This window comes from Pinus tabuliformis, chromosome 7 (assembly GCF_031772625.1).
Source record: "Pinus tabuliformis cultivar Carrire ecotype Pingquan chromosome 7, CPIR1, whole genome shotgun sequence".
Taxonomy (NCBI): domain Eukaryota; kingdom Viridiplantae; phylum Streptophyta; class Pinopsida; order Pinales; family Pinaceae; genus Pinus; species Pinus tabuliformis.
This window is the reverse complement of record NC_142293.1, coordinates 266,059,204-266,086,121: the sequence shown is the minus strand read 5'-3', so window position 1 is coordinate 266,086,121 and position 26,918 is coordinate 266,059,204. Positions and strand designations below refer to the sequence as shown.

Sequence of the window (26,918 nt, the reverse complement as noted above, 5' to 3'; positions counted from 1 at the left end):
TATCTTTGAATGAATGTACAAGGAAGATGATTTCCATTAATGATGAGTGATGTAAACACAAAGAAAACAGAGGCGAGTGAAAAATTGTCCAGTGAAACAAACACGATTTAATTCAGATGCCAAACTATGATTTAATATCAGAAAGGACGCTTTTATTTTAGACAGTTCTCATGTGTTCTAATAGTTATTACTAAATGCTATTCATTGATTATCTTTGTTTGTTAACAATTATTTTTTTACATATCTACATATTTATCATTAAATGGAGAGAATACCTATTCTCATGAATGCCATATGGCACCTTCTAATGTAACATTAATGTTACATGCAAAGACTTAAATTTGGCATATGTAATTTAAGTTACCAGAAACACCACCTCAGGTGCTGGAAGTGTGTTTCTACCTTTCAAAATTGGATACCTGTACAAAATGCCTCTGAAATGGAACAGAAACATTTCGATGGTGTTTCAGATTTATGAAATGCAGTATCAGCCATTTCAGTCAGTGTTTCAGTCACTAAAACAGAAAATAATAATAATAATAATAATTGAAAAAAATGCTAATCCTAATTATTAGTTTGATATTATACTTACATAGGTTTCTTTCTTTGTATTATTTCATCATTTTCTAGGAGTTGCACTGGCACTCCCACATACTATTCATACTGGTTATGCTCTTCAGTCCCATTGACCTACTTTTGTGGTTATTTGTCAGCCATGAGTAAAATTATCTTATCTTATCTTATCTCATATAAATCAAGTTATAAATAGGGGCTTGGGCTTCCCTTAACAATAACTCTGTTATTGGCTTTATTTCCAAATTTGAAATTCATGAATGGTACTCTCTCATGTTTTTTTCGCATATATATATATATTTATATATATATATAGAGAGAGAGAGAGAGAGAGAGAGAGATTTGTCATATCCTAGTCACAGCATATCCTAATTTTCTGAAAGCAATCTGTATACATTCCACTCTCCTATCTGTTTCCGTGCAATTTAAGTATATCTAGCCTACTTGAGAATCGAGATATAGTGACATCTATTAATAGACTTAAAGTATGCTCAAAAAATGCCTATAATGTAATTGTACAACATAATGAGTATTTAGATATAACTATATTGAGCTACTCATCATGCATAAAATGAAAAAGTATGCCAAAACTACAAATGAAGGCCAGCCAAACTAACAAAAGTAATACTTATCACCAATGACTCCGGTGCAGATGGGAGGGAAGGCTGAGGCAGTAAACATATCAAACATTATATACCATAAACCATACATGCACTTATTATTGCATTTGCACTTTCCAGTGGAACTGTTAACATTCTATGCAATCATTGTTGGCCTCTTGACGTGAAATATACTCCAAATCAGTAAAACCTTGGGATATGAAACAGAGAAGAGCTACCTTGTTATGCGCACAGTTCCATCTTCACTTCCAGTGGCAATCCAACTTATTTTTGGATAACTTTGAATGCCCTGACCCAAAATCAAGCTATTTGGGAAAGGAATAAAATGGACAGAATGAATCTCCCTCCCATGGAATTGTGTGTGTAGAACTTGAGGAAAGACTTTTATTTGATCATCTGGCACCCAATTTCTAACGACATAAATGGTATGGTCCTAAAACAATTCAAGACGGTTGTCAAGCTTAGTAATACAGCAGCCATTGCTCAAAAATTTACAGGCAATGTGGAAACATTTACACCTGAGCAAAAAGGAGGAAGACGAGGAAAACCTTTAAATAGGCAAAGCAATTTTGAATTTCTGGAATCAAACCAAGGAAATATGAATGAGGCCTTCGCCATCCCCCACACGAAACTCGTAAAAGCTGCCAGAATCAAAAAGGATTAGTTCTGTTTTCCACTGTATTTGAAAGGTTGCCTTTGAGCATCATTCAAACTGTAACATTTGTTAATCGTACAAAGATATCAATTTAGATATTTATTCACTCCTGAATTTTATAGGAGATCGAGACTGTACTGTCCAGGAAAAGAAAAATTCCATCCGATGTCACAAACTATGTAAGAAATCACTGATTTAAGAATTACCTCAGAATCATTTGTCAAGTCCCATAAAATAAAGTCTACTGCCGTAAAACCTGCTGCAAACCTCCTATGAATCCCATCTCTCCTGAAGTTTTTACAACCAGACACAGCTTCAACCATAGTAATTTCTGGGACATTTTTTATTCCAGCAAAAATCAATTTATTTGAGTAGTCTCCAATAGCACCTTTATCAAAAATAAAGTCACAGATGCATCCATCCTTCCCTGTCTGGAATATATTCAAACATACATTAAGGGAATCAGAGATATAGAGAGATGTATCAATTCCAGAATAATTGTGCCCAAAAATTCATGACTCTGTGTGGTACTCTTGTTCCAAACTTTGTAGCATAGTTGATGAGCATTTTACAATTTAAAACTGGAAATGACCTTACCGAACATATACAGATTTGGTTTCCATTTGATCTTGCAACTGAAATGCTAACCACACTTGAGATACCATGGGCTCCTTTAAATGAGCAAAATGTTTGAAACTTTTCTGGCATAATTGCATTTTCAAGATCGATCAATCTCACTGGAAATTCAAAAGCAACAATATTGCCCCGCTGATCACCACAAACAAGTAGCTGCAGCAAAAAGAGTTGTCAAAAGCAAGAAACAAAGAATTAGACTTCATTCAGCACTTGAACGATGTTGATTAGCAATGCAACAACAAAACGTCAAGATAGATATGGCATACATTGTACATCAATGATTAATTATTCGAGCATCAACCATCTAGAATCTATATTCTTCTCCTCTTGTCTAGCCTTTGCATCTACCTCGATTGTCTAGGGATATTAATCAACATTCCAATTTTGATCAAACTACCTAATCCAAGCCTTAAAATATGGTAGAAAAAGCTTAACATGCTTGATCAATGATTTTGACTTGATTGAAAGGTAATTTTTTGCTAAGGCCATGACAAAGGAATTGAACAATTAACACCACCAACACCAGGGTACCTATAGGGCTTGGTACTCTTGATTAAATGCCAATCATATACCCCCATACATGATATAATCTAATGAAATGCCACAATCCCATTGATCTTGAATTCCTAAAAACTGTTAAGTTTGTTGAATTTTGAATAGGATATGAAATTCTATTTTCTCCATATGAAGTCTGATGAGGCTGGAACCAATCTCAAGCATCCTGAGTCATTTCATGGTAATGTTAAAAATTTAAGTGAAAGGATGAAAATGGAAGATAAAGGAGAATGTCACAAGGTAGCATCAAGGGAGCACCTTGGGCGTGTCCGAGAAGCCCCAACCCAACATAAGTCAAAGAAAAAAAATTAAAAATTTAGAAATTGGGCCCCCGTGGAACCGCTCGTCTCCCTCTGGATCCACTCGCAATCTATGCGGATCCATGCCCAAACCTCCACGGATCCGCGTACCAGGAATCCAGAACTACGGATCGGGCTCGTGCAATTCCAGATTTCCAGGAATCGCCTCAAAATAGTAGAACTATGGATTCAATTTTCAGATCCGCGGTTCCATCGGAGAATCGCCCAAGGATCCGTACAGGACACGGTTCTAGCCTTGGATCCTTGGGGGAGGGGGAAAGATCGTGCAACACTGGGTATACCAATTTCTGCTCCCTAGGCACTTCATCTCATATCTACTAATGTTGGCTAATGTTGTTCAAGTTATCACAGATATTGCCTCTAACTATGTTCTTGCTGGTAAATTGTTAGAGGAAAAACACAGAACCATCTTTTGGACCCCATGTGCTACACATTGTATAGACCTCATGCTTGAAGATATTGGCAAATTAGATTAGGTCAAAAACATTGTAGATCATGCCAAAAGCATAACAAAATTTATCTACAATCATTCATGGATTTTTGTGCCTGATGAGGAAACACACAAGGGGCAGGGATATTATTAGGCCTGCCATCACTAGATTTGCTACTCATTTTTTGACATTGCAATCTATGCTTTCACAACATAGAAACTTGCAAAAGATATTTTCCAGTGAAGAATGGAATCAAAGCCAATGGTCTCACAAACAGGAAGGAAAAGAATTGAAAAAGAAAGTTAATGAAGAAATATTTTGGAGAAAGGCAGTAGAGATTGTGAAGCTTACGAAGCCACTAGTTAAGGTGTTGCAATTGGTGGATGGGGAAAGGTTGGCTATGGGCTTCATTTGTGAGGCTATGGATCAAGCAAAGGAGCAAATAAAGAGGGCATACAAGGATAAAGTGGCTAAGTATGGGCCCATTTGGGAAAACATTGATGAAAGATGGAACAATCAACTACATCGCCCTATACATGCAGCTGGGTATTTTTTGAACCCACGGTATCATTATAAAGCTAAGGAGGCAGGAGCTTTGAAGGGAGAGGTTAGAGCTGGATTGATTGACTGCATTGATCGCATGATCCCATTGGAGTGTGATCAGCTAGAGATACACCGACAGGCTACAACCTTCAGCAATGCCTCAGGTACCTTTGGGAAGAGCCTAGCAAAGATTGCAAGGGAAGTAGATGAGCCAGGTAAACAAAAATTTCGATTTTCAAATTCTTAAAACTTATTTTGTTAAATTGCTTACAATTTGAAAATTGGATATAATTTGTAATTTTGTTGAGCTAACTCATTACACTCCTATGTTTTTTGCAGCACATTGGTGGGAGGCCTTTGGTAGCCATTGTCTTGAATTGCAGAAGTTTGCAATTCATATTTTGAGTAAAACTTGCAGTGCCACTAAGTGTGAGCGCAATTGGTCTGTCTTTGAGAGGATTCACACGAATAAGAGAAACCGTTTGGATCAAAAACGGTTAAATGATCTAGTCTATGTCCAATACAACCTCCGGCTCAGACACAACCAATTGCTGAACAAAAGACCTGATTCAGATCCCATTGTGTTGGAAGACATTGATCCAACATCAGATTGGGTAATGGAGAGTCATCCAGCAGAGTTTGATTTTGATGAGGATCTTGATTTGGATTTACAAGTGGAGGCATCACTCGAACATAATGTTCAATTGAATGCAGATCCTGATCCACTTGTACCAGCCTCAGCCTCAAGGCCAGCAAGTCCTCCAGTTGCAGGTGCTTCCTCTACTCAACCACGACAGAAGCGCATATCTCGTCTATCTCAGCTTGCAGTTGCTGCACAGCCTGCTAGTGCTACCACTTCTACAGTTGCAGTTGGAGATGATGAGGAGGAGGAGCCATGGGGCCCCCTGTCTGACTTTAATCCAGAGGTTGATCCAGATGATCTTGGCTCCTCTAGTAGTAGCCAATAGTACTAGCCACAGTTTACTTTTTTTGTAGAGGCCATTTCTAGCCTCCTTGGTTATGTGCTTTTGTTTTGATCTCTATATCATCATCATGTATGTATTGGACAGTGCACTGGGTGCCATTTTGATATAATGGATATATTCATGAGCCTACTTTGATCATATGTTCTCTTCTATCTATATTCTAACGCTATGTGTTTGGAAACATGAATGAAAATCTTTGAAATTATGTTTTTTATTAAAAAAAAAATATTTAATGTATTTTTTACAACGACCGAGTCATTAAAATCGAGTCGGCTGAGTCAATACCGGTCGGAGTCGACCCTCGGCCGAGTCGGAGTCGAAGTTTTAAAACATTGATCTAAGGGTGACTAAGTGTGAAAAGAATCTCATCAGGCTAGTCTAAGCCCTCCACAGAGAATAAAAGCAGGTTTGAATTACCTGAAGCAATGCAAAAGCCTTGAGTCAAATTTTTGGAGGAATTCTGGGTCGTTGATGGATAGACCAGAGCTAGATAATTCACGTTGATAACTTGCCATTCCTGAGTTCAGTTGTATCTCGGACAGTCTTGTAGTCAGGATTAGTTCTAAGGCTAGTCATGTTGTTTCTCTGGTCAAACCTAAAGGAAATTTAGTGTAGCTCGAGTCAGTCTAGTAGTCGTCAAGATCTTTTGAATTTAGATTTATTTAGAGTTACTGGGAATTGTATTAAAACTGATTGGGTTTATTTGGACAATTGAGTTCAGACCAGATTAATATTGTTGAATTACTTAATGGTTAAACCAATGTTGGACTAATCATTATCGGGATAATATCGGCACGAGGAAAAAATCGTAATAATCGGGAAAAAATCGTTTGGTACAAAAATATTCATTTTTTTTTCAATTTTTTTAATATCTAAACCATCTACAACATAAAATAAATACATTGACACATAAATATGATAAAAGAATTAATATATAAGATGTTTAATATCATTTCTAGTGCTGAAATCACACATAACAGTGAATCATGTCCTGAATAGTAACCCTGACTCCTGAGTCCCAACTCAACCTCAAAATATCAACAAAAAATATAATAATGTATCTCATATCATGAGTCATAATGTCATATACAATGAAATGAACCAAATAACTAAAGTCTAATACTACTGATTTCCTTTGCCCCTCTAGATGTAGATGTCAGTGGAGTTGGCAGGCTGCAGTAAACTATGGAGTCTGCTGTGCTCTAGAAGCTGAAGAACTAGGAGCTACAGGAGGTAGACCACGTCCTCTACTTGTGACAGGGGTAGCTTGGGTCACCTCCTCCAAAAAAAAAAAAAAATCCCCACGATTTTTTCCCAAAAAATCGCGATTTTTTCGAAAAAATCGGGCAAATTTTTTTTTATCCGATTACTACGCGCGATTTTATCGTTTAGTTGAAATAATCGCGATTAAACGATATAATCGCGATTATTTCCCAATCAATGCAACACTAGGTTAAACTATAGTATTGTATTGTATGGCTGGCATGGTTACTAAAGAATATATTTATGTTGGTTTAGTTGTTTCATTTTATGAACAAAAAATTAAATTGTAGAAAATCCTAGCTGCTTAAGAAACGCTAGGGCAAAACAATATTCCCTATAATGAATCAAAGTTGGAATCCTGCTAGCTTGTGAGTGTATAAGCCTTCCATGCTTCCGGGGGATACAAATAACTTTATATTTAGAAAGAATAAGGTTAACTGCAGTGTAGTTGTGGAGGATAGGGAAGAACGAGGAGATCTAGATGCCAAGGAGCTCTTACATGTATTGACTCATGGACAGAAAAAAATGACAAATTTGGTACTATAAGGGCAGCAACAAGGACAACAATTGATTGAGGGGAAACAAGAAATAACCCGTGTATTAGCTAAAGGATGGCAACAATTCTCTCAAATAATGGCTCAAATCATGGGAAACCCAAACATTGTTGGCACCAACAGGACCACCACTGAAGGTAGAGGTAACCATAACCCTGGTCCTACTATCTGTACTAACACTAGGGCAACTAATGGAGGGAGTCTCAGACCATTACTTCCTAGCTTTTTGGACCAGGGCTATGGGGGAGCAGTCCCCCCCCAAATCTGCTCCCAAAGCATGCTCTAAGCGAATTTTGAGAGCGTTCTCCCACAAAAAAAAAAAAAAATCACTACCTACCTTTTCTTCACCAAAAAAAATCGCAAAGGCATTCAAAACTATTATTTTTAGGCAACAATGGTATGTTCTATGCTTTAGAGCAATTTTACTTCAATTTCTTTATGAGCCCAATATCAATTTCAGTTTAGAAATCACATAAACATGTAAGTAAAACGCTGATAGAACATAAACATAAACAGTAGAAGACAAGCCAAGACAAGAGGACACAAGATGTGGCACCAACCAGGGACAAACCCCAATGTGGAGAAACCCTTGATCAAATCTTCTTTTATTCTTCAATAGTTCAGCGGAGAGAGATAGTACAATTTACAAATTCTGATAATTTATAACAGTAGCAAAAGAGCCCTAACTAGAAAAGTCAACGCTGGTTAACAAGATAGGTTTCTTCCTCAATTTAGCTCAATCAAAACCCAATCAACTTCGCCCTCCAACATCAAGTCTAATCAGCGCAAAACAGTGCGGAAAAGTCCAATCAAAACTGGTCAACAAAATTCAACCCTACAGCCAGCCCTAGTATAGTCAACGTTGGTCAAACAGGAGGTTAGAATTTAGATTGCCTCAGTTCTTGTGCCCAAATCTGCAGCCTTCTAGGACATAATTCCTCCAACCAAAATTGTACCAAAAACAGGTCAATGCAGTCAAAACAGCCTCTGAAATTTTCATTCAAACATGGTCAATGCTGAAATAGAAAAACCCTTCCTTCCCTTCGCACATGTAGAGAGCACCTTCTGATTTTTGCACCCAATCAAAGTAGGAGAGCGAAGATGAGTGAGTGAAGTGTGTCCAAATGAAGAGGAGGCATCATGTATTTATAGGAAAACGTTAAGGATGAATAGACGTGACTGTTGGGCTTCTAAGCCTACATGAGTTTGGTGGTCGACCATGACAATTTGACCATAATCAAAATAAATTCATAACTTCATTTGTACATGTTAGAATCAGATGATCTGATCAATCCTACACCTCTTCGAGAGAGGAATCTAATAAAAATATCAGTTGTCATAAATAAGATGACCTGTGTGGAGTTTGGCCCTAGTTGCCAATTTAACACTCCCTCTCAACTAGGGAGAACTCCACCTGCTAATCCATCTGCCAATCTGTACCATCGTGCCATCCACACACTGCTATGCACTGCTCTACTCTACTCTATTGAACTACGAGGAAAAAAAGTGATCGGGAATGTATCATACCATTCTCTACTAACCCGAAGTCAGTCCCAATCAAAAGAGAGTGTCTCATAACACTCTTATTGACCCGAAGTCAGTTCCCATTGATACCAGATCAATATCGGACATCCTAGCATAGAGAGCACGGTAGTACACGATGCGTCCATCGGTAGTAAAATGGTCCTATCCTCATTTCCCTACTCATTGGCCAGATGAGAGGTACTTCCCATGAGTCTCAGACTGCATGGGTAGGATGCCTCGACAGGAGAAGGATGAACCACTCGTCCTGCTCACATGTCGTCAAGGGGTATCACAGGGGAAGGATGAACCACTCACCTTGTACACAAAAAACCACTAGGGGAAGGTCGAACCACTCACCCTATGGTTTCTCACCGCTCTAAGAAGTACCCCAAGCCCCCAGGGGCTCCTAGAGCTCAAAGTCCATCTCATACAAGACCCTCATAAGAGGGTTTCTCCAGAACTCCAAGTCATTCTCAGAAGGCCAAGAATTTGACCTTCCCCATGGGCTTTGTCAGAATATCGGTGACCTGCTCATCAGTCCCAATGTGATGGAGCATTATTGCTCCTCGTTGTACCATATCCCGGATAAAGTGGTACCTAATATCTATATGCTTAGAGCGATCATGAAACACGGGATTCTTTGATAATCAGATCCCACTCTGGTTGTCGCAGAAGATCACGGTGGTATCCAGCACATGTCCAAACAACTCACTAAAGAGCTTCCTCAACCAGAAAAATTCACAGGAGGCCATACTAGCAACTATGTATTCGGCCTCGACAGTGCTCAAGGCAACCGATTTTTGCTTCCTTCTCATCCAGGATATCGAAGCAGAACCCAAAGAAAAACAGCATCCAGAAGTTCTCTCGCGATCCACCACACTGCCAACCCAATCTGCATCAGAATAACCATGCAACCTCATATTGTTGGCAGTGTATCTCAGTCCATGAGTGATTGTGCCCCAAAGATATCTCAGAAGATTCTTGGCGGCAATCCAATGTATATGATGAGCCTCAACCATGTATTGGCTCAATGTGTTAACTGCAAAACATATGTTTGGACGGGAGTTCACCGAGAACATCAATGCTCCTATGAGTTGACGATACTCAGAAGTATTTCCCAATTCAGGTCCAGCAACACTACCACATAATTTCTTAAAGTTAAGTTCCATCGGAGTAGTCACAAGCTTGCGGTCCACCATTCTAAATCTTTCCAATATCTTCACAATATATTTTCCTTGAGAGGAAAATTTCACCTGCCTTTTGCCAGACCTCCAACCCTAGGAAATAGTGCATTGGTCCTAAGTCCTTCATCTCAAATTCAGAAGCCAACTCTCTCTTACATTTGTGAATGAGGGTTTGCACCTGTCAGAAAGAGGGCGTCAACATAAAGTACCAGAATGAGAGGTTTATCATTTTCAACCTTAAGGTAAAGGTTCGGATCGACTTCACTTCTAGTGAATCCCAGCTTCATCAAATAGTTATCGATCCTCTCATACCAAGCTCAGGGTGCTTGCTTCAATCCATAGAGAGCTTTCTTCAACCTGCATACATGTGATTCCCGATCATGAACTTCAAACCCCCCGAGTTGTTCCACATAGACTTCCTCTTTGATTGAACCATGCAAGAAGGCAGTCTTGACATCCATCTGATATAGGTTCCATCCTTGCGAGGCAGCAAGGGCTATGATCGAGCGGATGGTGGTGTATCGGGCAACAGGTGAAAATATCTCATCGTAATCTACACCTTCCTTTTGAGAGAAGCCTCGAGCAACAAAGCGAGCCTTGAACTTTTATGCACTTCCATCAGCTCCCTGCTTGATTTTGTAGAGTCACTTAGAAGAGACAACCAATTTGTCCTGGGGTCTAGGGACCACATCCCATACATCATTCTTCATAATTGACTCATATTCTTCATTCATAGCATCCTTCCATACTTGTTGCTTCATAGCCTCTTCGAATGATGAAGGCTCATTTTGAATGATAGTGCTCATGGCATTCAAATATCCTTGGTACATGTTCAGCTTCTTGCTTTCACAGAATGTCCCCCTTGGTGCAATGTGCCTCTCAGCATCTTCGAGAGTCTCCCTCAGCCCTGAGGGTCTCCTCTTGGAGGAGGAAGGCTCATGAGGGAGTGGATCAATAGGATCCATAGGTTCATCAACATCAGGCATCATTTCGTCCTCTTTTTCACCCTAATTTCCTGTGTCAACTTCTTTGTCCTTCCTTAGGATAGGAAGGTTGTTGATCTTCCTGAGGACCATATCTTAGCCGAAGGTGACATCATGACTTATCTCAACTTCATTTTGACTAGCCACATAAATTCTATATCCCTTGGAATTTTCACTATAGCCCACAAAGATTCCTTTCTTCCCAGATGCACCCAATTTGCTTCTTTTCTCTTTCGGCACATGAAAATATACGAGGCTTCCAAAAATTCTAAAATGAGAGACATCGGGTTTCTTACCAATGAACATTTCTTCGGGAGTCTTGGAATCCAATGCTTGATGAGGGCATCGTTTTCAACATACACGGCGGTATTTGCAGCTTCACCCCATAGAAACTTTGGAAGGCCTTGATCATGAAGCATGGCACAGACAACTTCTACAATAGAGCGATTCTTCCTTTCAACCACACCATTCTGCTCAGGAGTGTATGGCGTTGTAGTCTCCCTCTTAATGCTAGCTTCTCTGCAACAATCTTGGAATTCATTGGATTCATACTCGTTCCCATTATCAGTCCTCAATATCTTGATTTTCTTCCCGGATTGGTTTTCAATCAAGGCTTTGAAATGTCAGAACCAAGTGAACACTTCATCCTTCTTCTTCGAGAAGTAGATCCAGGTCTTGCGAGAATAATCATCCACAAAGATGAGATAATATAAGTATCATCCCAAGGAGTTTACGGGCATCATACCAGATATGATGGAGTGGATCAATAGCAATATGTTTGTGGTCTTGCTATTATTTGAGGGGAATGATCCCTTTATAAGTTTTCCTTCGGCACATCCCAGACATACACCTTCACGCTCTACTTCGAACTCGGGCATACCTATCACCATCTATCTCACATCGGGTAGGGCCTTATAATGAAGATGGGCGAACCTCCGGTGCCATAGTTCAGATTGTAGATACGTGTCGCAAGACATGGCTCCCAATGGACTTCCTCCAACTTGATACAAACTATCAACCCTAAACCCAAGAGTAAAATCATCCTTGAAATTTCTTTTCCAAACACATACCTTTCCATCGATAAAAGCCACCTTGAATCCTTTAACTTCCATTGTTGAAATAGACACCAGGTTCTTCTTGAGATCGGGTACATATGGTACTTCTTGCAAATGAATAGTGTTACCTTGATTCAATTGAAGGGTAACATTCCCTACTCCCTTCATGGGATAGGTGGCATTGTCTCCAAGGATGATCTCCAAGTTTGTCTCTTTTTCTATCAGATTAGAAAGGGCTTCCTTGTATCCGGTAAAGTGCCTTGAGGCACCACTATCAATCAGCCAATTTCCCAAAGTGTCCGGAGGAGAGGCAGTGGAGAGGGCCGATATAAGATAGTATTCTTTTTGCTTATTGTTAACCACATTGGATTCATCATACCTAGAGTTGATTTCTTGGAGGGTCGACCATTTCCTTGATGTCCCACATTCCTTTTTCCTTTGCCATTGGACTTGCCATTTCTTTGATCGTTGTTGTTGTTGTTGAAGTTGCCCCTGGAGTTGTTATGATAGTCATCATCTCGAGGTGTATCCATTTTATTAGGACACTCCCTTGCATAGTGGCCAAACTTATTGCAAACAAAGCACTTGCCCTTCCTTCCTCCCTTAGATCCAGGCTTTCCATGGAAATGACCTTTAGACCCTGCATTATTCCTCCTTTTGGCATGAGTGGAGAATGCAGTGGGGTTTCTTCTAATAGAAGGCATTTCTTGCTCCACCATTCTTGTTTCTTCTTGAATGCATATCGACATCAATTCTTCAAACCCTGGAATTTGATCATTGTTGAGTATAATGGTTCTAAATACATACCACTCAAGTGGGGGTCCTACAAGGGTGGTGAGAGTAAGTTCCCTGTCAGGAGTGACTTCTCCAATCGAGAGTAAATCATTCTTGATCTCAGTAATCCTCAAGAGATAGGATTGAATGTCCTCGTCCTTCCCCTTCTTAATATCTTTCAACTTATTCTTGAAAAAGAGAATTTGATTAGCATTACTAACCTTGAACATGCTGACCAACCTGTTGTCTATCTCCTTGGAGGTCTTCAATTCAAAGATATAGGCCACCAGATGCTTGTCAATGGAATCCTTGATAATCTTCTTCACTTTGACTTCAGCCTTATTATACATGGTCTTCGCAACAGCCGGTGCATTTGAAGGAGGCTCAAGGATTTTACCCTACACATAATCCATCACTTCCTTCTCTTCTAAGATCAAATCAAGTGACATCTTCCATCCATGATAGTCAGATTTATCATGGAGCTTGTCTTCAGCTGGAAAGTAGGATGAGGAACCCATTGAGTCTTTTGTCCTTGTCCAACTGTCTTTGGTGATTGCTCTTTCCCTCTTGCTTGGGCTTTGTCTTCACCTTAGCTCTGGTACCATGTTATTTTTAGGCAACAAGGGTATGTTCTATGCTTTAGAGAAATTTTACTTCAATTTCTTTATGATCCCAATATCACTTTCAGTTTAGCAATCACATAAACATGTAAGTAAAATGTTGATAGAACATAAACATAAATAGTAGAAGACAAGCCAAATCAAGAGGACATAAGATGTGGCACCAACCAGGGACAAACCCCAACGTGGGGAAACCCTTGAACAAATCTTCTTTTAGTCTTCAATCGTTCAGCAAAGAGAGATATTACATTTTACAAATTCTGATAATTTATAATAGTAGCAAAAGAGCCCTAACGAGAGAAGTCAACACTAGTTAACAGGGAGATTTCTTCCTCAATTCAGCTCGGTCAAAACCCAATCAACTTCGGCCTCCAAAATCAAGTCTAATCAGCGCAAAACAGTCCGAAAAAGTCCAATCAACAAAAGTCAAACTTGCGGCCAGCCCTAGTACAGTCAACACTGGTCAAACAAGAGGTCAGATTGCCTCGGTTCTTGTGCCCAAATCTGTGGCCTTCTAGGACAGAATTCCTCCACCCAAAATCACACCAAAAACAGGTCAACGCTTGGTCAACGTAGTCAAAATAGCCTTTGAAATTTTCAGTCAAACCTAGTCAATCCTGAAACAGAAAAACCCACCCTTCCCTTCGCACGTGTGGAGAGCAGCTTCTGATTTTCACACTCAATCAAAGTAGGAGAGAGAAGATGAGAGAGTGAAGTGTGTCCAAATGAGGAGACATCATGTATTTATAGGCAAACGTTGAGGATGAATAGACATGACAATTGGGCTTCTGAGCCTACATGAGTTTGTTGGCCAACCTTGACAATTTGACCATAATCAAAATAAATTCATAACTTCATTTGTACATGTCAGAATCGGATGATTTTTAGATCAATCCTACACCTCTTCAAGACATGAATCTAATAAAAATATCAATTGTCATAAATAAGATGACCCATGCGGAGTTTGGCTCTAGTTGCCAATTTTAACAAAAACGCAAATTTTTTCAAAGAAACAAAATTTTTTAAGTGGGACAGCCTAATATTCAAGCCTATGGCCCTTGTAGTGATATGCAATTCATGGTAATGTTAAATTCTTAAAGTAAAAGGGCATTCTCCTTTATCTTTCATCGTTTTACTTAAATTGTTAACGTTACCATGAAATGACTCAGGATGTTTGAAAGTGGTTCCGAGTCCCGACCTCATTGGATTTGATATGGAGAAAGTAGAATTTTAGATCTCACTCAAAATCTAGCAGACTTATCAGCTTTTCAAGATTTCAGGATTGGGGGGATTGTGTTAATTTTAAGTATGTTCTATGCTAGAGCAATTTATTTCAATTCCTTTCCACATTAGCAATCACATCAGCATAAAGTAAACTGCAGATAGAACATAATATAAATCACAGAAGACAAGCCAAGACAAGAGGACACAAGATGTGGCGCTAGCCAGGGACAAACCACACAATGTGGTGAAACCCTTGATCAATTCTTCTTTTATGTTCTTCAAAGTTCAGCAGAGAAAGTGAGAGAGATAGTACATTTTCAATAGAAGTCAATCACTTTGACTTTTGATATCGTCATGAGATCAGTTGAAGACATATTGCTTCAACTTTTCTCTAAGGTGACTCGTTCACTTATCATAGTGTTGCATCTCGTCTATTTGTTGCACATTACCATGTGACACCTTGCTGTACTGTCACATGTGTTGAACCTTGATGACTGAGCTGCTCTCATCTTCATGCTGCTCATCATGCTGCATCTTCCATGGTCTTATTCATCATCAAGCTGCCCATGTTCATGATCTCATTCATCATTATGTTGCCCATGCTCATATCATCATGCATCATTATGTTGCTCGTGCTCATATCATCATGCTGCTTATTATGCTGCCCATGATCTCACACATCATGTTACCTTCCTTCAAAGATAGATGCTCCGGTTGTTTCAGCAATTCCGGCTTTTCCGACAGTTCCGGCATTTCCAGCATTTCCGGCTTTTCCAGCTTTTCCAGTATTTTCGGCTTTTTCAGCGTTTCCAACTTTTCCGACAATTCCGGCACTTTCAGCAGTTCCGGCAATTCCGTCTTTTTCGGCAGTTCCAGCTTTTCCGGCTATTCCGGCTTTTCCAGCAGTTTAGGCAATTCTGGCTTTTCCAGCAGTTCCGGCTTTTCCGGCTTTTCCGGCTTTTCCGGCTATTCCGGCAGTTTCGGCGTTTCCGGAAGTTCCGGCTTTTCCAGCTTTTCCGGCTTTTCCGGCAGTTCCGACTTTTCCGATCGTTCCGACTTTTCCGGCTATTCCGGCAATTTCGGCTTTTCCGGCAGTTCCAACATTTCTGGCTTTTCCGGCTTTTCCAGCTTTTCCGGTATTTCCGGCTTTTCCGACAGTTCCAGCTTTTCCTTAGGATCTCTCCTCTTACTAAAACCCAAAGACAAGTAGAGAGAGGAAGAGATCCAAGTGTGTGTAGAAATGACTTGAAATCCTCTTCTATTTATACTAAAACGTAGAGGTTGAATAGACATGACTGTTGGGCTTCTGAGCCTACATAAGTTGTTGGCCGACTTAACAATTTGTCCATAACATAAATAAATTCATAACTTCATAAATACTTATCGGAATCGTAAGATCTTTAGATCAATCCTACACCTCTCAATGAGAGGGATCCAATAAAAATATCAGCTGCCATAAATAATATGACCCACATGGAGTTTGGCCCTAGTTTCCAATTTTAACACTCCCTCTCAACTAGGGAGAACTCCATCTGCTAATCCATATGCCCAGCTGTACTATCTCTGCCATCAGTGCCCTGCACTGCTCTGCCCATCTCTGCTCAGCTTTGTTGGATCTACTGTGCTCTGCTCAGCTCTGTTGGCTCTGCTCAGCTCTGCTGGCTCTGCTCTGCTCAACTTAGCCCTGCTGAACAATGAAGAAGAAGAATTGATCGAGAATGTCTCATACCATTCTCCACTGACCCGAAGTCAGTCTCAGAGTGCGTACCACTAGTCCCACACCAGTCTCAACCAACCCGAAGTCAACGTCATAGTGGGTACCACTCCTACTACTAGTCCCAGACCAGTATTATCAGTCTCAGAGAGTGTACCACTGATCCCAGACCAGTCGCAACCGACCCGAAGTCAGCGTCATAGTATGTACCACTCTCACTGGTCCTAGACCAGTCTTCCACTGACCCTAAGTCAGTCTCAGAGTATGTAACACTGGTCCCAGACCAGTCTCAATTGACCCGATGTCAGCGTCATAGTAGGTACAACTCCTACCACTGGTCCCAGACCAGTCCTCCACTGACCCTAAGACAGCCTCAGAGTATGTACCACTGGTCCCAGACCAGTCCTCAACTGACCCGAAATCAGTGTCATTGTAGGTACAACTCCTACCACTCGTCCCAGACCAGTACTCTACTGACTCGAAGTCAGTCTCAGAGTACGTACCACTGGTCCCAGACCAGTCTTCAACCAACCCGAAATTAGTGTCATAGTGGGTACAACTCCTAGAACTGGTCCCAAACCAGTATCATTGATCCCAGATCAATGAAGGTCATGAGGATGTATCATACGATCCTCCACTGACTCAAAGTCAGTCTCAGAGTATGTACCACTGGTCCCAGACCAGTCTCAACCAATCCGAAGTCAATGTCATAGTATGTACAACTCCTAAAACTGGTCCTATACCAGTATCATTGATCCTGGATCAATGAAGGTCATCCTAGCATAGGGAGTACGGTAGATATAGTGATGCATCCATCGGTACTACTATGGTCCCTATCCTCATTTCCCTGCTCATTGATCAGATGAGAGGTACTTCCCATGAGTCCCAGACTACATGGGTAGGATGCCTCGACAGGAGAACTTAATCAATCCTATCCTCACACGAGAACTAATCATCCTGCTACACAATCGCCATGGAGAACACATCATCCAGGCCTCACAGGAGAACTAATCATCCTACTACATAGTCGTCATGGAGAACACATCATCCAGACCTCATAGGAGAACTAATCATCCTGCTACACAGGAGAGCGAATTATCCTGTCCCACAAGAGAGCGAATCATTTTGTCCCACAAGAGAACGAATCATCTTGTTTCGCAGGAGAGTGAATCATCTTGTCCATAGGAGAGCGAATCATCATGTCCAACAAGAGAGTGAATCATCTTGTCCCAGTGTGCACCACCAGGGGAGGGTGAGTCATCTTGTGGTCGTATGTTGCTCCAGTAAGAACCGCAAGCCCCCAGAACCCCCATAGTTCAATGTATGCAACATGCAGGACCCTTTTACAAGGGTCTCTCGACGACTCCAAGTCATTCGGGAAAATCACAAATTTGATCTTTCCTCGCGGCTCTAACAAAGTGTAGCGACACGTACATCATCTCAGTGCGATGGAGCCTCCTTGCTCATCGACTTACCATATCCCAGGTACGGCAGTATCTGATGTCTATCTGCTGGAGCAATCATTGAATATGAGATTCCTCAATAATCGAATCCCACCTCTGGTTGTCACAAAGAATCACAATGGTATTCATCATGTGTACTCACTGAAGAGTTTCCACACCTAGGCAACTTCATACGAGGTCATACTCGTAGTTATGTATCTGGTCTAGGTGGTACTTATAACAACCGACTTCTGCTTCCTGCTCATCCATGATATTGAAGCAGAATCCCAAGGAGAACCAGCACCGAGAAGTGCTCTAATGATCCTCCACACTGCCTACCCACTCAGCATTTGAAATATTTCAGGCAGTGTATCTCAATCCATGAGAAATTGTGCCCTGAAGATATCTCAGAAGATTCTAGGCACCAATCCAATGAAGCTCAACCAAATATGAGCTCACCATACTAATAACAAAACATATGTCCGGACGGAGGTTCACCAAGAACATCAACGCGAATGAGTTTATGAAATTCAGAGGCATTTCCCAAATCTGGTCCGACATCACTACCATATAACTTCTGAAAGTTAAGATCCTCGAGATAGTCACAGGCTTGCAATTTATCTTTCCACATTCGGAATCCAACTCCCTCTATCTCCTACAAATGAGAGGGTCTGCACTTGTCAGACATAGGTGCCGGTATGAGAGGTCTATCATCCACAACCTTCGAGAAATGGTTTGGATCGATTTCACTCCTAGTGAATCTCAGCTTCATCAAATAGCTATCAATCCTCTCATACTACGCCCGAGGTGTTTTGCTTCAAGCCATAGAGGGCTTTCTTCCACCTGTATACATGAGATTCCCGATCATGAATCTCAAACTCCTCGGGTTGTTCCAAACCTGTGGACCTACTATATGAGGGGAATGGTCCCCTTGTAACATTTTCCTTAGGTACATGTCAAACATGTACCTTCATGCTCTTTTTGAATTCAGGCATCCCTGTCACCATCTGACTCACGGACCTCCGGTGCTATGTCAATGGACATGGTTCCTAGTGGACTTCCTGGAACTTGATACAACCCTAAATTCAAAAACATCTTTAAAAAATCTATTTTCAAGCACATACCTTTCCATCGATGAGTGCCACCCTGTAACCTTTGACTTCCATGCTGACATGGACACCAGGTTCTTCTTGCGATCAGGTACATAAAAGAGATTCTGTAAATGAATCGAGTTACCCTTATTCAATTTAGGGGTAACATTCCCTACACCCTTCCCAGGATAGGTGGTATCGGCTCCAAGTATAATCCCACGATTATCTATCCAATGAAGTACCTGGGGTTCCTTGCTTTCTTTGAAGAGTCGACCACTTCTCCTTGATGAATTGTATTACCTGTCATGCCCTTGAACCTGGAATGATTTGTTTATCTTCATCAAGAGAAGTGTCTAAGCCATTCAGACACTCCTTCGCATAATGGCTGAACTTATTGTAACCAAGGAATCTATCTTTCCTTCCACCCTTAGATCCGAACTTCCCAATGAAGTGATCTTTAGGTAGGCCATCAGAACCTTCTGCTACGCCATTCTGATAATATTCTCTGCTTCGACTTCACCCTGGGTGAATTATGAGGAACCCATTGATCCTTTTGTCTTGTCCCAACTGTCTTCGGTGATTGCTCTTTCACTCTTGCTTAGGCATTGTCTTCACCTTAGCTCTGATACCATGTTAATTTTAGGTATGTTCTATGCTAGAGCAATTTATTTCAATTTCTTTTCCACATTAGCGATCACATCAGCATAAAGTAAACTGCAGATAGAACATAAATATAAATCACAGAAGACAAGCCAAGACAAGAGGACACAAGATGTGGCGCTAGCCAGGGACAAACTACACAATGTGGGGAAACCCTTGATCAATTCTTCTTTTATGTTCTTCAAAGTTCAGCAGAGAAAGTGAGAGAGATAGTACATTTACAATAGAAGTCAATCACTTTGACTTTTGATATCGTCATGAGATCAATCGAAGACATATTGCTTCAACTTTTCTCTAAGCTGACTCGTTCACCTATCATAGTGTTGCATCTCGTCTATTTGCTGCACATTACCGTGTGACACCTTGCTATACTGTCACATGTGTTGAACCTTGATGACTGAGCTGCTCTCATCTTCATGCTGCTCATCATGCTGCATCTTCCATGGTCTTATTCATCATCAAGTTGCCCATGCTCATGATCTCATTCATCATTATGTTGCCCATGCTCATATCATCATGCATCATTATGTTGTCCATGCTCATATCATCATGCTGCTTATTATGCTGCCCATGATCTCATACATCATGCTACCTTCCTTCAGAGACAGATGCTCCGGCTGTTTCAGCAGTTCCCGGTAGTTCCAGCTTTTCCGACAGTTTCGACATTTCCGGTTGTTCCAACAGTTCCGACATTTCCGGCTTTTCTGGCTTTTCCGGCAGTTCCGACTTTTCCGGCTTTTTTGGCAGTTCTAGTTTTTCCGGCTTTTCGGGTAGTTCTGGCTTTTCCGGCTTTTCTGGCTTTTCCGTCTTTTCTGGCAGTTCCAGCTTTTCCGACTTTTCTGGCTATTCCGGCAGTTCCGACTTTTTCGGCAGTTCCGGCGATTCCAGCTTTTCCGGCTTTTCCAGTATTTCCAGCTTTTCTCGCTTTTCCGACAGTTCCGGTTTTTCCTTAGGATCTCTCCTCCTACTAAAACCCAAAGACAAGTAGAGAGTGGAAGAGATCCAAGTGTGTGTAGAAATGACTTGAAGTCCTCTTCTATTTATACTAAAACGTAGAGGTTGAATAGACATGACTGTTGGGCTTCTGAGCCTACATAAGTTGCTAGCTGACTTAACAATTTGTCCATAACATAAATAAATTCATAACTTCATAAATACTTATCGGAATCGGATGATCTTTAGATCAATCTTACACCTCTCAATGAGAGGGATCCAATAAAAATATCAGCTGCCATAAATAATATGACCCACATGGAGATTGGCCCTAGTTGCCAATTTTAACAGATTGCAATGTTTCCATTGGATTTTATCATATACTAGGGTATGGAACTAGTATTTAATCAAGAGCACCAAGCCCTCCATGTACCTTGATGTTAGTGACATTGGTTGTCAAACTCCTCTATCGTGACCTTACCAAAAATGTACCCATCACTCAAACAAAATCTTGACTTGACGTGCTATGTTTTTTCTATCTTATGTTAATGCTTAGAGGGTGATATTAATGACAAAGATCCCAACATAGGTAATGATTTTGATGATATGTAGGTACTTATAGTAGCTTGATTTTTTTGGATGTTAGAGGCCATCTAGAGCCTATTTGTTGATGTAATTTTGGTTCAGAGATGGATTGCACTCTATGTTAGTTTGGTTTTGTGCACCTATAGTTGATGAAGATTATAACTACTAGATGAATGATCTTATATGGTTTAATCCATGTTTCTATGTTTTTTATCACTAATTCATCATTCTACATGTTTTTGTTGACATATATGCGTCAAAATATATAATAATATATATTATATAAAATTTGCTCCCAAAATTGCTCTCGACCTGGGAGTTTTAGAAAATGTCACTCCCCGCTCCCGCTTTCCGCTTCCACTCCGTTCCCAAGCAGCCATGTTTTGGACAATCATCCAGCTGCAACCCAAGGAGCAGCAAAACCGAATAGACTTTTTGACGACTACTTTCAGGTGTATGCAGCACTAGAAGAAAATACACAAGCAGTCATGGCTTTCCAAGAATACAGCAACATCAGATACCAGAATAGACCCAAGGAACAATGAAATTTTGATCTAATGTGCAAGGTAAGTAAAATTTCCCTCCCCTCGTTTGATGGGATATTCTAAATGTTCAATAAGAGCTTGGATTCAAAAATTTGACACCTACTTCAAGCTCAACCCTATGTTAGAAGCAGATGTTATCCAATTCGCCACACTACCCCTAGAAGGAGACGCGCATGATTGGTGGTCTCATGGACTGGTTACATTGGGTGTTAAAATTGGCAACTACGGCCAAACTCCATGTGGGTCACCTCATTTATGGCAGCTGATATATTTCTTGGATTCCTCTCATCGAGAGGTGTAGGATTGATCTAATGATTATCCGATTCTGACATGTATTCATGGAGATATGAATTTATTTGTATTTCTAGACAATTTGTCAAGGTCAGTGAGCAAGCAAAACAATGTTTCTCACCCCCAGTTTACCCTCTACGTGGCATATAAAAGGAGGAGACCTTGTGGCATTATACCACTCATCTCTTCTCTCTCCTAGCTTGATTGGGTATGTGTAGGAGGAGCAGCTCTCTCTCACGTGGGAAGGAGGACGCAGGACTGTTGCAGCAGTGTTGACTTAGGTTGACCGAGGAGCAGCAAGGCTGGGTTTGACTGCGAGAAGGTCAGTTTGACTACGGATTAGTGTAGGGAGTTTCTTCCAAGCAAGCCACAGTTCTGGACAACGAAGCATTGACCTGTTTTGACCATGGATTTGACCATTGTTCACTATTGAGGGTTGACCACAGAGCTGCACATGCATTGACCATTGTTTGACCATCTTTCTTGGACTGTTTTGGGCTGCCTATCATTGTTGTTGGAGGCTGAGTTGACCAAGATTGACTTGAGGTCATTTGTGAGTTGTTTGACCAGCTTTGACTTTGTTCGTTAGGGTTTTATTGTTGCTGTTATAAAATCACCGATTTGTGAAATTGTACTATCTCTCTCTCTCTCTCTACTGAATTATTGAAGAATATAAGAAGAATTGATCAAAGGGTTTCCCCGCATTAGGGTTTGTCCCCAGCTGGTGCCACATCTTGTGTCTCTTGTCTTGGCTTGTCTTCTACTTTTTACATTTATGTTCAATCTGCGTTTTACTATCATGTTGATGTGATTGCAATTCTGGAAATTGATATTGTGTTAATAAGAACATTTGAAGTAAATTGCTCTTAAGCATAGAACATACCATAATTTAACATTGGGGCATGCAAACATCACTCATGTAGACATTATGCAGAGATTGATAGAAAGATTTGATCGAAAGAACATGGACATACACTTTAAAGAATTGGCACAACTCAAAAAAATAGGATCGCATGAAGAAAACATCTCAGAATTTGAACGGACTATAGTCATGGTAACCGACATAGCTAAAGAAAGACTAGTCATGCTTTTCACAAAAGGACTAGTGAAACCTTTGCAAGGTTGGGTTGAGGCATTCGATCCTGCAACTCTCCAAGAAGATTCACGATATGGGGAATGCATCATTCAAGTCTAAGGCACGCTCAAGCCCTTTGTTCCTCAAAAAGATAAGGAGAAGAAGCCCTTCCAACGTGATTGGCCCAAAAGGGATAGGTTCAATGAGTTAACCCGAAGTGAACTAAGGCGAAAGAAGCTTTGTTTCACTTGCAAGGAGCCATGGGAGCCAGGATATCACCATTTAGGTAAAGGTAAAATCCACTACATCGAAGTAGTCTCTGATGATGAGGACGAAGAAGGAGAACCCACCCCAAAAGATTAACATAGTAGACCAGAGAAAGAGCAATTCCATGAGGAAGCTAAAGAAGAGGAAAAACCATGCAAAGAGAAGAAAACCTGACCGCAAGTTAAGATTGTGTCCCTGTCAAGAACCCCCAAGTATTACACCTTTAGGATCAAGGGAGTCTGCTAAGATTAGGTATGTTCTATGCTAGAGCAATTTATTTAAATTTTCACAGTTAGCAATCACATCAGCATTACGATAAACTGCAGATAGAACATAAATATAATATGCAGAAGACAAGCCAAGACAAGAGGACACAAGATATGGCGCAAGCCAGGGACAAACCCCACAATGTGTGGGGAAACCCTTGATCAATTCTTCTTTTATCTTCAAAGTTCAGCAGAGAGAGAGATGGTACAAATACATTTGAAGTCAACACTTTGACTTGCCAAAATAAGAGATCAGACATCAGAGATATTTCATCATGAAGATGACACGATAGTTCCGATGACAAGGACTGCAGATCTGAACTCAGGTGAAGGCACACTTCTCAGTCCTCATACTTCAACTGATTCACCACGCTACATCCAACCATGCTGCGTCCATCACTATGCTGCATTCAGCACCATGCTGCATTCAACATCATGCTTTCAAGCTATTAAATAACTAAGCCTTTTAAGGGCTTCAGTCCACCTAGGAGAGTCTCTCCTAATCCATGCTGCCATCCGAACTCAAAGCAAACTATAATACTGCCTTGGAACAGCCTTAGCTGCTTGCTATGGCTTGCAGCCTAGCAAAGCAGCTAGCTGTAGCTGTAGACTCCCTAGTGACTGCTGATCCCAAACATACCTTATCCATGCCTTAGAACAGCAGTATTTAACACGTTGTTACAGCGATTTCCATGCTGCTCCTTTATGCTGATATATGTCTTCTTTATATTGCTACATCTTCACTTATTGTTCCTTTCACTGAGATCATCGTTGATGTACATTCACATTAGTGCCACTGAGATCAAATTTGTGAGATCATCTTTCATACCACCATTCAAAGAGTTGTTTCGGGATCAGGACTCATGATCCTATAACCATACAGAGATCATTCCTTGATATCGATATGTACAGTGATCATATGTTGCACTTAACTTGAACGTTAATATCATTACAGATTTGAATGCCGAGATGATATATGAAAAGATCTTCTACATAGTGATGCTACGAATGTAGCCCTACATTATTATTCCGAGACTGCTACAGGAATATCACCTAGATCTACAACATCAAAGATATGTCGATACCAAAGTTATGCTACGGCTGCTCCTTGTCATTATAAGGATTAGGTTTATGTTGAGAATGTATATAGCTCATACCTTATGCCAATACAGTATTCTTATCCGAGATCTGTCTCATCGATCCGAGTTTTGTGCCTTCAATTCATAGGTATCCCAAGGTGAGATCGTTGCTCCAGAACTTAGATCAATTTTGCGTCATTATCAAGATCTGGCCATGACTATGCCGAGAGTATCTATCCCAAAATGCATGTCAATACTGTATCTATATACGCAGGTTTCTCTGCTCTATCCATTTGATAACTTCACCTTCAAATCACAGGTATGCCGAGTGTAGATTAGCTTGTGTTCGTCAATACTGTATCTATATCCGCAGGTTTCTCTGCTCTATCCATTTGATAACTTCACCTTTAAATCACAGGTATGCCGAGTGTAGATTAGCTTGGGTTCGTCAATACTGTATCTATATCCGCAGGTTTCTCTGCTCTATCCATTTGATAACTTCACCTTTAAATCACAGGTATGCCGAGTGTAGATTAGCTTGGGTTCGTCAATACTGTATCTATATCCGCAGGTTTCTCTGCTCTCTCCGTTTGATGTTCCTTCTGTTCTATCTAACCGATATCTAGCTTGACTGCGGCCTTACGCGTGATTGCGGCCTTCCATGCTTGACTGCGGCCTTACGTGCTTGACTGCAGCCTTTAACTTTATCACTGCGGATTCCATCTACCATGGCTCCCTTCTACTACGGCTACCATCTATGCCTGCGTATAAATGTATTCAATAACAGCGTTAGAGGACTGCGTTTTGGCTGCTACAGGCAGTGTATAGACTGTGCGTATATAGTCTCCATGCGTATAGAATGACGTGTATATAGTTTCCATAGCCAACAGATTAGGGATCACATAACTATTTCCATTGCTGTGCATATAGTGGCTCCATTGCCAACGGATTAGGGCATCGTACTGTAGCTAGGGCTCCTTAGGGCTCCTTCTTAGGCCAACGTATTCTTTTGGTTCTCTCCTTCTCCAAAAACCCAGACGTGGAGAGGAGATCACCTCAAGAATACGTGTGTGCAAATGATATCAAATCCTCATCTACTTATACCAAAATGAGGATGATGAATAGACACGTCGATTGGGCTTCTAGAGCCTACATAAGAGCTGGTCGGCTTGATAATAATTACATAAACAAAATAAATTCATATCTCCATAATTACTTATCGGAATCGGATGATCTTTGGATCAATCCTACACCTCTCGACGAGAGGGATCCAATAAAAATATCAACTGCCATAAATAAGCCGACCCACATGGAGTTTGGCCCTAGTTGCCAATTTAACACTCCCTCTCAACTAGGGGGAACTCCATCTGTTGATCCATATGTCCGACTGTACTATCTCTACCATCAGTGCCCTGCACTGCTCTGCCTAGCTCTGTTGGCTCTACTGTGCTCTGCTCAGTGCTGTTGGCTCTGCTAGCTCTGCTCTGCTCAGCGCTGCTGGCTCTGCTCTGCTCCGCTCATCTCCGCTGAACTATGAAGAAGAAGAATTGATCGAGAATGAGTCATATCATTCTCCACTGACCTGAAGTCAGTCTCAGAGTGCGTACCACTGGTCCCAGACCAGTCTCAACCGACCCAAAGTCAACGTCATAGTATGTACGACTCTCACTGGTCCCAGACCAGTACTGCACTGACACGAAGTCAGTCTCGGAGTATGTACCACTGGTCCCAGACCAGTCTCGGCCGACCCGAAGTCAGCGTCATAGCATGTACAACTCCTACCACTGGTCCCAGACCAGTATCATTGATCCCAGATCAATGGAGGACATCCTAGCGTAGGGAGTACGGTAGATACAACGATGCGTCCATCGGTATTACTATGGTCCCTAACTTCATTTCCCTGCTCATTGATCAGATGAGGTACTTCCCATGAGTCCCAGACTGCATGGGTAGGAAGCCTCGACAGAACTTAATCAATCCTATCCTCACAGGAGAACACATCAATCCTGCTACAATCGCCATGGAGAACACATCAATCCAGGCTGCCATGGAGAACACATCAATCCAGGCCTCACAAGAGAACACATCAATCCTGCTACAATCGCCATGGAGAACACATCAATCCAGGCCTCACAGGGGAACTAATCATCCTGCTACACAAGAGAGCGAATCATCTTGTCCCACAAGAGAGCGAATCATCTTGTTTCAGTGCGCACCACCAGGGGAGGGTGAGTCACCCTGTGGTCGTATGTTGCTCCAATAGAACTGCAAGCCCCTCAAAGCTCCTAGAGCTCAATGTATGCAGCATGCAGGACCCTTTTACAAAGGTCTCACGACGACTCCAAGTCGTTCGGGAAAATCACAAATTTGATCTTTCCTCAGGGCTCTGTCCTGTACATCATCTCAGTGTGATGGAGCCTCCTTGATCATCGACTTACCATATCCCAGATAAGGCAGTAATTGATGTCTA

The 26,918-nt window shown here is 41.1% G+C and overlaps 1 protein-coding gene across 1 annotated transcript in view; it reads right to left on the bottom strand.

The window, feature by feature from the left end:
- Positions 1-26,918, bottom strand: part of LOC149246888 (uncharacterized) — a 300,905-nt gene that overhangs the window by 139,148 nt on the left and 134,839 nt on the right. Inside the window, exons 8-11 of the mRNA XM_089458052.1 lie at positions 2,446-2,637; positions 2,055-2,279; positions 1,742-1,834; positions 1,412-1,626 (exon numbers count right to left, since the gene is read on the bottom strand). Of these exons, the coding sequence (XP_089314178.1) occupies positions 1,412-1,626; positions 1,742-1,834; positions 2,055-2,279; positions 2,446-2,637 (725 nt within the window). The remainder of the gene's footprint in view (positions 1-1,411; positions 1,627-1,741; positions 1,835-2,054; positions 2,280-2,445; positions 2,638-26,918) is intronic.